The sequence below is a fragment of the Panthera pardus genome, unplaced genomic scaffold (genome assembly GCF_024362965.1).
Source record: "Panthera pardus isolate Hobbes unplaced genomic scaffold, ASM2436296v1 HiC_scaffold_12, whole genome shotgun sequence".
Lineage (NCBI taxonomy): Eukaryota > Metazoa > Chordata > Mammalia > Carnivora > Felidae > Panthera > Panthera pardus.
Window position 1 is genome coordinate 15860720 of NW_026526677.1, and position 14082 is coordinate 15874801.

General features: G+C 37.6%; 1 protein-coding gene across 2 annotated transcripts in view; it reads left to right on the forward strand.

The window, feature by feature from the left end:
- FNBP4 (formin binding protein 4) overlaps nt 1-14082 on the forward strand; it is a 44647-nt gene that overhangs the window by 20073 nt on the left and 10492 nt on the right. For both annotated transcript variants that reach the window (XM_019412450.2, XM_019412451.2), the window contains exons 9-15: nt 216-337; nt 2120-2224; nt 3528-3661; nt 4642-4829; nt 10250-10560; nt 10689-10833; nt 11358-11698. In XM_019412450.2, coding sequence (XP_019267995.2) covers nt 216-337; nt 2120-2224; nt 3528-3661; nt 4642-4829; nt 10250-10560; nt 10689-10833; nt 11358-11698 — 1346 coding nt within the window. The remainder of the gene's footprint in view (nt 1-215; nt 338-2119; nt 2225-3527; nt 3662-4641; nt 4830-10249; nt 10561-10688; nt 10834-11357; nt 11699-14082) is intronic.

Below are 14082 nucleotides of genomic sequence, written 5' to 3' on the forward strand. Positions count from 1 at the left end.
AGACATTTTAAGAAAGGGGATTATAGAGGATAAGGTTTTTTGGCTTTTTAAAGACAGGTGGATAAGTCATTACGGTTTATTTAATAAAGAAAACAGGCAAAGGAAAAAGAACTAAAATTTTTTTTCAGATATCGCTGCTATAGAAGTAAGAAAAGTTACGTGATGTACTATATTAGTATTCCTTTTGAATTAATTTTACATGTTTTCTTTTGTAGTAATTGGTGCTGACACTTCAGAAAAAATAGATGAAAATTCAGACAAAGAGATGGAAGTCGAAGAATCTCCAGAGAAGACAAAAGTACCAACAGCACCTAAAGAAGAAGAACAAGATTTGAAAGTATGTATTTAACATGGCTTGACAAATTTTTAAAAAAATATTTTTAATGTTTATTTTTGAGAGCGAGAGAGCGTCCAAGAAGAGGAGGGGTAGAGAGGGGGGACAGAGGATCCGAAGTGGGCTCTGTGCTGACAGCAGAGAGCCTGATACAGGGCTCAAACTCATGGACCATGAGATCATGACCTGAGCCAAAGTTGGAGGCTTAACCAACTGAGCCACTCAGGCGCCCTGACAAATAGATATTTTTAAAGTTTGTTTTCTTTTGAGAATGAGTGTGTGCATGAGCAGGGGAGGGGCACAGAGGGAGAGAGAATCCCAAGCAGGCTGCACACTGGCAGGGCAGAGCCCAAGGCAGGAGTTGATCCCACAAACTGTGAGATCATGACCTGAACAGAAGTCAGGAGTTGGATGCTTAACTGATTGAATCACCCAGGCACCCGGACAAATATTTTTAAATTGGGCAACTGTTAAACTACATTCTTTGTTAGCAAGTACTGAAAGTAATCTTTGCTATCTCCAAATATAAGTCATTTATTTAGTTATGTGAAAAGGTCATATTTCAGGCTGTAACACTGAGTTAGAAGACTGACTTGATGTAGAGAAATTACCTAAAAATAAATTCTAAATGCTTTAATTGCTTTCTTTTAAAAGTTACGCCTTCTGGGGCGCCTGAGTGGCTCAGTCGGTTAAGCATCCGACTTCGGCTCAGGTCATGATCTCACGGTTCGTGGGTTCGAGCCCCGCATTGGGCTCTGTGCTGACAGCTCAGAGCCTGGAGCCTGTTTTGGATTCTGTGTCTCCCTCTGTCTCTGCCCCTCCCCCACTCACACTCTGTCTCTCTCTGTCTCAAAAATAAATAAACATTAAAAAAAAAATTAAATAAAAGTTATGCCTTCAGGGGCAACTAGGTGGCTCAGTTGGGTAAGTGTTCGACTTCTGCTCAGGTCATGATCTGATGGTTTATGGGTTTCAACGCCACATCAGGTCTTCTGCTGTAAGCACAGAGGCCACTTCAGATTCTCTGTCTCCCTCTCTTTGCCCCACCCATGCGCACGTGCCCATGTTCTCTCCTCTCTCTCATAAGTAAATAAACAAAATATGAATAAATGAAATTTAAGCCTTCATTGGAAAGCAATAATAGTGTATCAATGTAGGCTCCTGTAGTTTGGAAGTACTGAAGAGACTAAAAGTCACAAATTTAATTTCTGCGTGTACTTCTCTTTACATAAAGCCTAACTCGGTTCCAATTTTATTTCTAGCCTGATGTCAAGAGAATTGGACCATATAAATATGTGGCTATTTAAGGATGGTCTGTTGGAAAAATCACATAGTACATTCTTTTGACTCGAAAGAGTTTATCCAGTCACTGGCTAGTGTACAACCATGTGAAAGGGACTGGGAGAATTAATTTTGTTCAGTGCGTAGCTGATAAAAGCACTTAGTAATAATTAAATGATAGTTTGGACACTATTGGGAGTTACATCATTTAATATCTATTTTCACCTGTTGAATTCTATATTGTCTCAAAGTATACATTCAATTTCTCTAGGCTTGTCCTTATTTATCACTTGTTATGTGAAGTATTTTAACATAAATTAGAGTTTTCTACATAACTAGAAATAACTAGAGTTATTTTCATGACTGTTCAGATGCAACTATTTAAGAAGGGCTGTTTCTAGGCAGACCCTTTTTTTTAGTATGTTTAAGAACAAAATAGTTTACATAATACAGAAAAATGTTGCTGATTCAATTTTATTTTTCTCTTTCTTTCCTACATTACAGTTTCAGATTGGAGAACTGGCAAATACCCTGACAAGTAAATTTGAATTCCTAGGCATTAATAGACAGTCCATCTCCAACTTTCATGTGCTGCTCTTACAGACTGAGGTAATTTAGGCATTTATGTATAGTTGGTCTTTGAGTAAAATGCTCTATGTGTAAGGCATTTATCTTATTTTTTTAATCCTAAATTAAAATTTTTAACATTGGTGCAAATCTGAACGACTAACCCAGGAAACAAAACTGTGTATTAGCTAAAGCAAAACGTAACTATGAAGATAAATACTAAGATTTTATGTGTGGGGATACCACCTTCAGTAGGCATATATTCTATTTTATGTTTAAAAAATATTTTTTTATACAAAAATGCTGATTCAAAGGGGGCACATGTGCCCCAATGTTTATGGTAGCACTGTTAACACTAGCCAGATTATGGAAAGAGCCCAAATGTCCATTGACAGATGAATGGATAAAGAAGATGTGGTATCTGTATACAATGGAATATTAGCAATCAGAAACAATGAAATCTTGGCATTTGCAACAGTGCAGATGGAACTAGAGTCTATGCTAAGTGAAATTAGAGAAAGACAAATATATGACTTCACGCATATGTGGAATTTAAGATACAAAGCAGGTGAACATATGGGAAGGGAAACAAAAATAATATAAAAATGGGGACAGGGACAAAACATAAGAGACCCTTAAATATAGAGAACAAACAGGGTTGCTGGAGGGGTTGTGGGTGGGGGGATGGGCTATAAATGGGCAAGGGGCATTAAGGAAGACATTTGTTGGGATGAGCACTGGGTGTTACATGTAAGGGATGAACCACTGGATTTTACTCCTGAAATCATTATTGCAGTATATACTAACTAACTTGCATGTAAAATAAATAAATAAATGAATGAATGAATGCATTAAATAACACAATGAGCCTAATAACAGATTCACATCAAACTAAAAATAAAAGTTTGGAGTCCTTTTGTAACCTGAATAGTTTACAACATGGTAGAGCAGGATTCAGTAAGGAACTCCTGTAGGAAGCTTACCTCCCTAAGTATTGAACCTTTGCTTTTGATTACTGAACCAAATGAACTCTCTACCAAAAACTAAAATTGCTAGGGAATTAATATAGTCCAAAGGAGAAAAACAAAACTGCTACTCATTTTCACAGATACCGGAGAGCTGGCAGTATAAAAATGTACTAAGGTCCAATCTTGTTTTTCAGAACTGTGTAGAGCAAACAATATTTTATATGAAATTAAGACAGTATTTCTGTGCGTTTTGGGCCTACTTTCCTTTTGTGAGAGTATAGCAGTACAGTTGTGGACCAGAAGACCTGTCCCTTTTATTTCTGTCTTCTGATGTAACAGTAAGCCTTTTAACTTATTTCTCTGTTTGTTGATTCTAGACTCGGATTGCAGACTGGAGGGAAGGGGCTCTTAATGGGAACTACCTTAAACGAAAACTTCAGGATGCAGCAGAACAACTAAAACAGTATGAAATAAACGCCACTCCTAAAGGCTGGTCCTGCCACTGGGACAGGTACGCACTCTTCTCCCCTTTTCACCTTTCACCTTTGACATCTCAGACATGATTTGTGATCACCACCACCTGACGACATGACAGCCTGTCCGGAGACTGAGAGCAGCTGCAGTTAGCGGTGCTGGGCAGGCAGAGCACCGCAAGCACTTACAGTTTGGGCCAGCCACACGGAGAAACAAAAAGCAATGTTTAAAGTGTTCCATGTAACGGATTTTTTCCCAAGATGGACAAAGCTGGTTTTTACTCTCCAGAGTGTTGTTGCACGGAGTAGGGCGGGCTTGGGGGTTAAGCGCATGCGAGAGCTCTGTGCGCTTTACAGGACCTCTGGAAGCAACTACTCCTGATTAACCTCGGTGAAGTTAAGGAAAGCTTCGTGCCAGAAGATGTGAATGAAGAACAAGATTACTATCTTCTGCCAGCAGGTCAGATGAAAACATTTCTTTTTATATTTGGCTTTTCTTGATTTTTTTTTTCGTTATTTGAAATCTTTGCTCTTTTATTTTTCAGCTCCCAGATCCTCTCCCTCTCTTTAGCTTTCACTGTGTTTGATATCAAGAGTATGAAATGTGAATTCCACGGTCCAAGAGGGGAAGAGTCACCTTTCGCAAACTTCGTTGTTCTCTTCTTTGGAAGGGAAATTAGTGTTCTAGGAGATTGAGTCCCTTCGTTAATGAAACTTGAAACCCTGTTAAACATTGGCAAAAAACAAAACAAAATGTGAGAGGTGTTTTCTAAGTCATCTGTTGGAGTGAGGGCTCAGGGCTGTATTCACAGAGCTGCTGGCAGTGCAAATAGCTTTGAATTATCCTTGGTTCTTCATCCTCAATTGTCAAAGCTCTTTGTTGCCTTTGTGAATAGCAGTCCATTAAGAAGAGGTTCGTCCCTGTGAGAGCAGACTGCTGTCCTGGGACAGGACCAAACGGAAGTGTCTTTGTAGGAGAATGGGTCTTAAAACGTGTGTTTTCTTTCTTGTAATTTAGGGATCATAGACGATATTTCTATGTAAACGAACAGTCGGGCGAGTCTCAGTGGGAGTTCCCAGATGGTGAGGAGGAAGAGGAAGAAAGCCAAGCACAAGAAAGTAGAGACGAGACTCTTCCTAAACAGACCTTGAAAGACAAAACTGGCACTGATTCAAATTCTACAGAATCTTCTGAGAATTCCACAGGTGGGACAATTTACCCTATATTAATTGGAGAGAAATACTTTTGGAGAAAAAAAGATTTGTGTTAGTTGGTACCATAAAAGAAGAAAGTAATTCAAATCATAGCGTAAATTTCTAGCTAAAAAATAGTGGCTTAACATAAAAATACAAGAGTTAATACTGAAGAAAACTAAGGCAGGGACTGCTTAGAAATCAGCAGACTATTAATATCAGACTTTGTTAAAAAATAAAATGATGAGCCAATATATTTTGATTTTTAAAAGATTGTCCCATAGGAGCTTCCATCTGCTTTCTAGATAGGATGCTCCCGATTCAGGAATCATTTAATGTACCCAATTAGATCTAACAACAACAAAAAGATTGTCCTATAACCACTCTGTCATGCCACAAAGCCGTGTATCCACTAACAGGAATGTTAATGTTGAGGAGCTAGTAGCTGAATTGTCAATATCTTTGTGGGGTGATAATAGATTTGTTTTCCCTTTCTGTGGAAAACTTAATCTGTAGATAGTGCAGCCTCATTTTTGCACTCCACTATTCTTACAAGTATGGTTGTTGTAAATCAAAATATTCTGAAGAAATGGTATGAAACTAGGACCATTATTTCAGGGAAGCAAAATAATCATTGGAAATTGCCAACAATATTCTAGCATAAAACAGTCAGGATGGCTCAACCCAGTAGATATTCTCCTAGAGGTCTTTAGTTTTGTTGTATACATTAACTTATTTTTACTTATGTATTTATTTTTCGAGAGTGTGGGGGAGAGGGGCAGAGGGGAAGGGAGCATTTTAAGCAGGCTCTGTCCTGAGCAGGGGGCTCGATATGGAGCTCGATCCTATGACCATGGATCATTACCAAAATCAAGAGTTGGATACTCAACCGACTGAGCCACACAGGCACTCTTTATTTTGTTGTATACGTTTTTAAAAAGGCTTTCATAGCTCCTTAGTTAATAGGAGCTCCTCTAAAGAGGAGTGGCTTGATTTCCACATCTTGGAAGATGCATTTTTGCCCCTCTAAATCCACCATTCTTGGAATGACAGAAATAAGTGAATAGTGAAGCCTAGTCAAGGCTATGATTTTTCATTCTAAAAAACTGGTAGCTGTTTGTTAAAATGACAGTACGTGAAACAGAAGTCTGTGATTTGGCTTTTAAAGTAATAAACATTTAAAGGTAAAGGCATGGAATTTGTTGGTAACATAGGGAGTGGACAGCTGAATTCTTTTGTCCTCTGCTTACGAAAAATGATGTTTTGTATTCTGTTGCTCCCTGATCCCAATTAAAAAGTTCTGATAATGTACCAAATGAAACTGATCATGTTAGATGATTTTTTAATTTCTAAAATAGCCTAGGGGCAGTTATCAGATCACTAAACAAAAAGCCACATTTGGCTGCAGTGATAATTTTGCATGAAGCAAAAGGGTGGTTTTATTTTACTTACTATTTCAGAAATATATTTTCTGAGTTACAGGGTGTCTTAATATTTTCACAAAGGGATTTTCTTTTGATTACTTTCCTCATTCTTTTGGTAGTAATGATAGATATGTCTAATAAGTTAGTTTTATCATGTTAACTGAAGTTAGTCCAGTGAAGGCTTGATGGTGGTTCTGGATAGGAGATTCCACTCCTGACTGCTGTCTAATGTCCCTTTCTTGTATGTTACAAAGCTGAGTATTCTAGAATTACCAACTCTTAGGTGTTCTGTGAACACCTTAGAATTATTTTCTCACTTTGTTGAAGACACATAAAGTTGGGTACTGTCTGGTTAAAGGAAGACTGAGACATTCGTATCTGAGTAAAACAATTATGCTGTAGGAAAAAGTCACTGATAAACTGTTTATATTCTTAAGCCTCTTTAATGAGAGCCATTAAAACTTGATAATCTTGATCTAAGTAAAACCCAGATCTTGTACTAAGGTTTTTGGGATTGAAGAGCAATACTGATGGTTATTTAAGCCTGTCAAGAAAGTTTAGTATATTCACTTTGTCAGCCCAGTAGTGGTTAAAATCATGTTTTAAATAAGAAAAATTACTACACTGTGGGGAGCAAGGAAGTTTCAAACTTCTGTTCATTTCAGTCTTCGTTCATTGTTTGAATTTAACATCCTGTCTCTAAAGATGAGTGATATTTCAAGATACCTACTGTGTCTGTCTTACTAGGCTTTGTCACTTTGGTTAAATTCAGCTGCTTTTCAAAAGTCTATGGAACTATTATTTATACAGTAACTGCTAAACTGGCCTCTTGGTTCAGAATACTAAGCAAAAATTTTCTCTTTGGAGAAATACAGGAAAACAGTAAAGGGAAGCTTGCCTAGAAATAGAAAAAAACAGGTTCTTGAAAAGCAAAATTTGTATCCCCACACTATTTATTCTAAGCCTGTAACTTTCAAATTTATTAGCATATAATAAACGCTGTGTTTACCTTTATGTTTTTAATTTTTTTTTTAATTTACGTTGTTAGTTAGCATATAGTGCAATAATGATTTCAGGAGTGGAATCCATTGATTCGTCCCTTACATATAACACCCAGTGCTCATCCCAAAAAGTGTCTTCCTTAATGCCCCTTGCCCATTTAGCCCATCCCCCCACCACAACCCCTCCAGCACCCCTCAGTTTGTTCTCTATATTTAAGGGTCGCTTATGTTTTGTTCCCCTCCCTGTTTTTATATTTTTGCTTCCCTTATGTTCATCTGCTTTGTATCTTAAATTCCACATATGTGTGAAGTCATGATATTTGTCTTTCTCTGACTAATGTCACTTAGCATAATACACTCTAGTCCCATCCTAAAAAAAATTTTTTTTTAGTTTACTCTTTTTTGAGGGAGGGGGAGACAGGGACAGAGAGAGGGGACACAGAATCCAAAGCAGGCTCCAGGCTCTGAGCTCAGCACAGAGCCTGACGTGGGGCTCCAACTCAAGAACAGGGAGATCATGACCTGCGCCAAAGTTGGCCACTTAATCAACTAAGCCACCCAGGTGCCCCCAAAACTGTGTTTTTTAATCTCTCCTTGGATTTCAGACTTGAAAGTTCGCTTAAATGGCAAAATATACCAACTGGGTTATATTTAGAAATGAAGAGAAGCATCGTGTAGAAGGATATCTATTAATATCCAAACTTTGTGTTTAAGCTAAAGGAAGCTATCAGTGTTAAGACACAGCTTTTATGTTTTGAGCAAACTTAGTATGGGATTCAAATATTAACTAAAAATGCTCCTTGTTTGCTGCTAAATTTATCTCCTTATTGACAGTTTAATTAATTCTGATTATCTTTGCTGGAGGTTGTAAACCCCATTTTTAACCTTGAACCTGTATTTCCTTGAGTTGCTTTGCATAGTAGCATTTTGCCATCATAAACATTTCTGTGTTGCATTATGATTTTAGGCGAGAGTATGTAAAATTTAGCTTATGCATTTACCTACCAAATGTTGTTGAAGGTTTAGTAGAAGGAAGTTTGATAAATTATTAATTCTCAGTACTTAATTACCTTAGTTCTGATGTAATCTTGATGTTCTATTATTATGTAACATAGTAAACTGCCTGGCCATACCCAAACTTTATTCATCTAAAGGTCAGTGTATAAATTCACATTAGATATGACCAAATAAAAAGTTAATGAGACTTTTGAAGTCTATTAGCTGGAAAACTGCATTCTTGTTTTCTGGTGAATTTTTTCTTTCAGTCCTCCTTTCCTTTGCTAAGTAAGCAACATCTCAGAATAATTACAGTAACCTTGTAAATCCTATTCTTAAAATCTTTTGTGTAATATTTTTACCTGCTCCATAAAAAGTAAAGCTATCCTAAAAGCCAAATGGTTCATAATGGCTTAGGTTTTACCTTATTGAGAACAGCGTGGTATCTTCAAGCCAAGTAAATAAAGGGTTTTATCCTTGTCATAGAGACTTTTGTTTATGGTATATGGTTATACCATCACTTTTGACCATGAAATTTAACAGGTGATTGCATTTAGATCTCTATTCCATGAAAAGTGAGATTTATTTTTTGTACTATTAAAAAATTTTTTTTCTTAATGTTTATTTTTGAGACAGAGCATGAGCGGGGGAGGGAGGGGCAGAGAGAGAGGGAGACACAGAATCCTTAGTAAGCTCCAGGCTCTCAGCTGTCAGCACAGAGCCTGATGTGGGGCTTGAACCCACAAGCCGTGAGTTCATGACCTGAGCCGAAGGTGGGACACTTAACCAACTGAGCCACCCAGGTGCCCCAAACTGAGATTTATTTAACTGTGATTTCTAAATCTGTTAGATCCCTGGTATTTCACCAAGACTTCTTGGTAAAATAGCACTAGACTAGGAGTCAGACCTAGTCATTGAGAGCTGTATGATCTTGGGCAAGTCATTTCCCTCCTGGGTTTCATTACCTTTGAAATCAGAGAGTTGAACTAGATGATTTCTCATGTCTCTTCTACTCCTAAATTCTATGATTTTTAGGGAGAAAATTCCCTTCAGCATTCCTGGGATATATATCTAATAGTCCCATATATTGTGAAACTTCCCTATTGACGATAAAGAGGGATGGGGAAGGCTACAAGTAAGTATATCCTCCTATTTTCTCTAACCTTTAAAACTTTTCCCAGGAGAGAAAGGACAGTAATTAACTGGCTTTTGCAGAATTTGAGGAAAGCTGATCCTGCAGCTTTTCAGCTATAATTTCTTAACTCAGACTTCAGCAACTTCAGATCTTCTGCATCTTCAAATACCTCTTTTGTGTGTGCCTTTGTTATCCTTTACCTTGAAGATTTGTTTTTCTAAATTTCCCTTTCTCATCACAAAAATAAAAAAAAAATGCCTTCCTTGATTTGTGTTGCTGTGGTTTAGCAAATAATTCATACAAAGGTACAAAGGAATGATAGAGTTGACAAGACCACCTTGCAAATGGATTTTTAAAACTTAGTAATAACCCAGATTAATAAAAGGTATTTTGAATGAGTACTTCTCTGGGTCATCCATGATCAGTTATCTACTCGCTAAAAAATAAAATAACACGGAATCAGAATCACAAATGTACATTATTTACTCCCCTCTTCTTTTTTGAAATAAAGACCCAGAGCATTCCCTTCTAGTTGTGTATGTTGAAACTGTGAATGTTTGAAATAAGAAACTTCAAGCTCAATGACCAAATTTCTCATTGAATTGATGTGATGTACTTCATTTATTTATCCATAAATCTGGGCCCAAAGAACACACTAGTATATAACAGCTAGGGCAGGTGCTAACTGTGGGGTTCATAAATTTATCTTTCTATGGAAGCATTTTTGAACTGAATTGCTTAATATTTCAGTAGTATGAGTGTAGAGAATAGATGCCTGTAGGTCCAGTTGTCTCACTAGGCAGTTGAACATTGTTGTGAATGTAAGCCATGGAGCTTTTGTCTTGCCCTTTTCCTGACTCCTATTTATTTTCATAGGTTCTCTTTGTAAAGAGTCCTTTTCTGGCCAAGTTTCTTCTTCATCACTCATGCCACTTACTCCATTCTGGACTCTCCTTCAGTCGAATGTGCCTGTGCTTCAACCTCCATTACCTTTGGAAATGCCACCACCCCCACCTCCACCCCCAGAGTCCCCTCCTCCCCCTCCCCCTCCCCCTCCTCCTGTAGAAGATGGTGAGATCCAGGAGGTAGAGATGGAGGATGAGGGAAGTGAAGAGCCTCCTGCCCCAGGAACAGAGGAGGATACTCCATTGAAACCTTCCACACAAACGACAGTTGTAACTAGCCAGGTGAGAAATGCTCTTTGGCATTCCGAAGGGTTTCTGGTGACTGGGGCATGACTGACACCATGTTTTATATTAAAAGAGGATGTTTAACTAGAGCTTTTAGCCACTGACTAGATTCTCTTCTGTTTCAGAGTTCAGTTGATTCTGCCGTCTCTAGTTCTCCTTCCACTAAAGCGATAAAAAGAAAAGCCACAGAAATTAGTAATGCAGTAGTTCAGAGATCAGCTACCATTGGTAGTTCTCCAGTCCTCTACAGCCAGTCAGCTATAGCTGCAGGTAAGCATTGTGATTGAAATCTGTTTTCCTGAACATATTACATCTTTGTTTTTGGAATTAGGTGTCATAAAAGGCTTTTAGATATCATGTAAAGGCTTTTCATTTCAAGAACTCCTTATATGTTTTTCTTTCAGTTACTAAAAACTACTGTTAACAATTTGACATGTTCCATATTGTTTTCTGTGCACTTACATGACATCAGTAATTTTGATAATTTAAGTACCTTAATGCTGAAGTGCCTGGCTGGCTCAAGTCCGTAGAACATGGAACTCTTGATCATGGGGTCATGAGTTCAAGCACCACGTTGGGCTTAGAGCTTTTTTTTTTTTTAAAGAAAAAAGTACCATAATACTAAAGTATTCAGAAATATTTTGCTGCCAGAAAATGTGGCTGTATTTTTTGAGGAGAAGGTATATTGGCATCATTTTATAGGTGATCTAACCCCCAAATCCCTTTTCTTTGTTTCTGCTTTGTCAAAGTGTCCTTCTTAATAGTTTTATTTTATTTTATGGCTTGTATGTTAGGTCATCAGGCAGCAGGGATTGGACACCAGTCTGCAGGGATTGGACACCAGGCAATATCTGTTAGCCATCCAGCAACAGGAATGGGTCATCAAGCCAGAGGAATGGCCCTACAGTCAAATTACCTAGGACTAGCAACAGCTCCTGCAATCATGAGCTATGCTGAATGTTCTGTCCCAATGGCAGTGACTCCCACATTGCAGCCAGTCCAGGCCCGAGGTGCTGTGCCTACCACTGCCATTATTGAACCACCACCTCCTCCTCCTCCGCCACCACCACCACCACCGCCGCCAGCTCCCAAAATGCCACCATCTGAGAAGACAAAAAAAGGAAAGAAAGATAAGGTACAGTAAATCTCTCCCAAGTTTTTATTTAAAAATTTTTATTATTGAAGTGATATTCATGTAAAAACCAACATTTTAAAGTATATAATTCAGTAGCATGTAGAAGTATGAGTTCTCCAACTTTGTATGTAATTTTCAATATTGACTATTTAGGCCCCCTTGTAATTTGATACGAATTTATTCAGCTTTTCTATTTATGCATAAAAAGCCAGTGGAGTTTTGATAGGGATTGCATTTCATGTCTGAATTGTTTGGGTCATACTGCCATTTTAACAATATTGGATTTTTCAGTCTGTGAACACAAGATTCTTTCCATTTATTTAGGTCTTCAGGGTTTTGGGGGGGGGGGTTTTGGCAATTTTTTGTAATTTTCAGTGTAGAAGTCTTTTACTTCCTTTCCTAAATTTACTCTTAGGTATTTTATTCTTTATTCTGTTGGATACTATCATAAGTGATCGTTTATTTGGTTTACAGTTTTAGCATTATATAACGTCCTTTTTCATCTTTTGTAACAGTTTTTTCTTAGTCTCTTTTACATTAATGTTGTTAACCCTTGCTTTCTTTTGGTTACTATTTGCATGGAGTCTGTTTGTCCTTTTACTTTAAATCTGTGTGTATCCTTAGATAAAAAATTAACGTTTTACAGACATCACCACTTCAATTCTGTTTTTTTGTTTATTTGTTTTGAGGGAGAGTGCGCACTTGCGGATGGGGCAGAGAGAGAGAGGGAGAGAATATCTCAAGCAGACTCCACCACTGTCAGCATAGAGCCAGGCATGGGCTCAATCCACAAACTGTGAGATCATGTCCTGAGCCAAAATCAATAGTCAGACCCTTAACTGACTTGAGTCACTCAGGCTCCCTATTCAGTTCTGTTTTTTTAAATCCATTCTGCCAGAATACATCTTTTAATTGGAGAGATTTATTTACATCAGTAAATTACTAATTTATTATCAGTAGTTACTGACAGGGAAGGACTTACTGTTGCCATTTTGTTACTTGTTTTCTGTATGTATTCTGAAGATTTTTTTGTCCTCATTTCTCCTCTCACTGCCACCTTTTGTGTTTAGTTGACTTTTTTAATGACACATTTTGATTTTCTTGTCATTTCCTTTAGCATATGTTCTATATTCATTTTCTTTATTTATTTATGTTTTTTATTTTTATTTTTTAACGTTTATTTATTTTTGAGACCGAGAGAGACAGCATGAACGGGGGAGGGTCAGGGAGAGAGGGAGACACAGAATCTGAAACAGGCTCCAGGCTCTGAGCCATCAGCACAGAGCCTGACGCGGGGCTTGAACTCACGAACCGTGAGATCATGACCTGAGCCGAAGTCGGACGCTTAACCGAGCGAGCCACCCAGGCGCCCCTCTTTTTTTTTTTTTTAAGATCTTTTTAAAAAGTGTTTTGTTTTTTTTTAATGTGTATTTATTTTTGAGAGAGAGACAGAATACGAGTGGGTTAGGGGCAGAGAGAGGGGGAGACACAGAATCCGAACCAGGCTCCAGGCTCTGAGCTGTCAGCACAGAGCCCGACGTGAGGCTCGAACTCACGAGCTGTGAGATCATGACCTGAGCTGAAGTTGGACGCTCAACTGACTAAGCCACCTAGGCGCCCTTATATTCATCTTCTTTATGAAATCATGGGTATTATATGTAATGTGCTTAAGTTATAATCAGTTTTAAACTGATACATTCTATTGCAGACAGAAACCACTCCTATATAGCTGCATCCCACTCCATTATGTTATTGGTGTTATAAATTATATTTCTACATACTGTGTGCCCAGTAACATAGCTTTGTAATTACTTTTTATGCTTTTGTCTTTTAAATTCTGTAGAAGAATAAAAAGTAAGAGTTACAAACCAAAATCACAATCCTACTGATTTTCATATTCATGTGTTTACCTTTATCAGAGAACTTTATTTTTTTGTATGACAACTTAGGTATTTAGCATCATTTCACTTCAACTTGAAGAACTCCCTTATGCATTTATTGTAGGATAGGTCAAGCAATAATGAACCCCAGAGCTTTTGTTTATTTAGGAGTATCTTAATTTCTTCTTCATTTTTGAAGGAAAGTGTTGCCTGTACAGAATTCTCAACTTTTTTTTTTTTTCTTTGATCACTTTAAATATATCATCCTGCTGCCTTTGGCCTGCACCATTTCTTCCAGAAATCCTGATAATCTTATTGAGGAACCTTTGTACATGACAGGTCATTTTTCTTTTGCTGCTTTCAAGATTCTCTTTGGTTTCTGACAAGTTATGTGTCACAGGGTGATCTTTTGGGGCTTATTCTACTTGGAGTTTGTTAGACCTCTCGGGTATGTATATCCATGTCTTCATTAAATTTGAGTAGTTTTTAGCTATTATTTCTTTT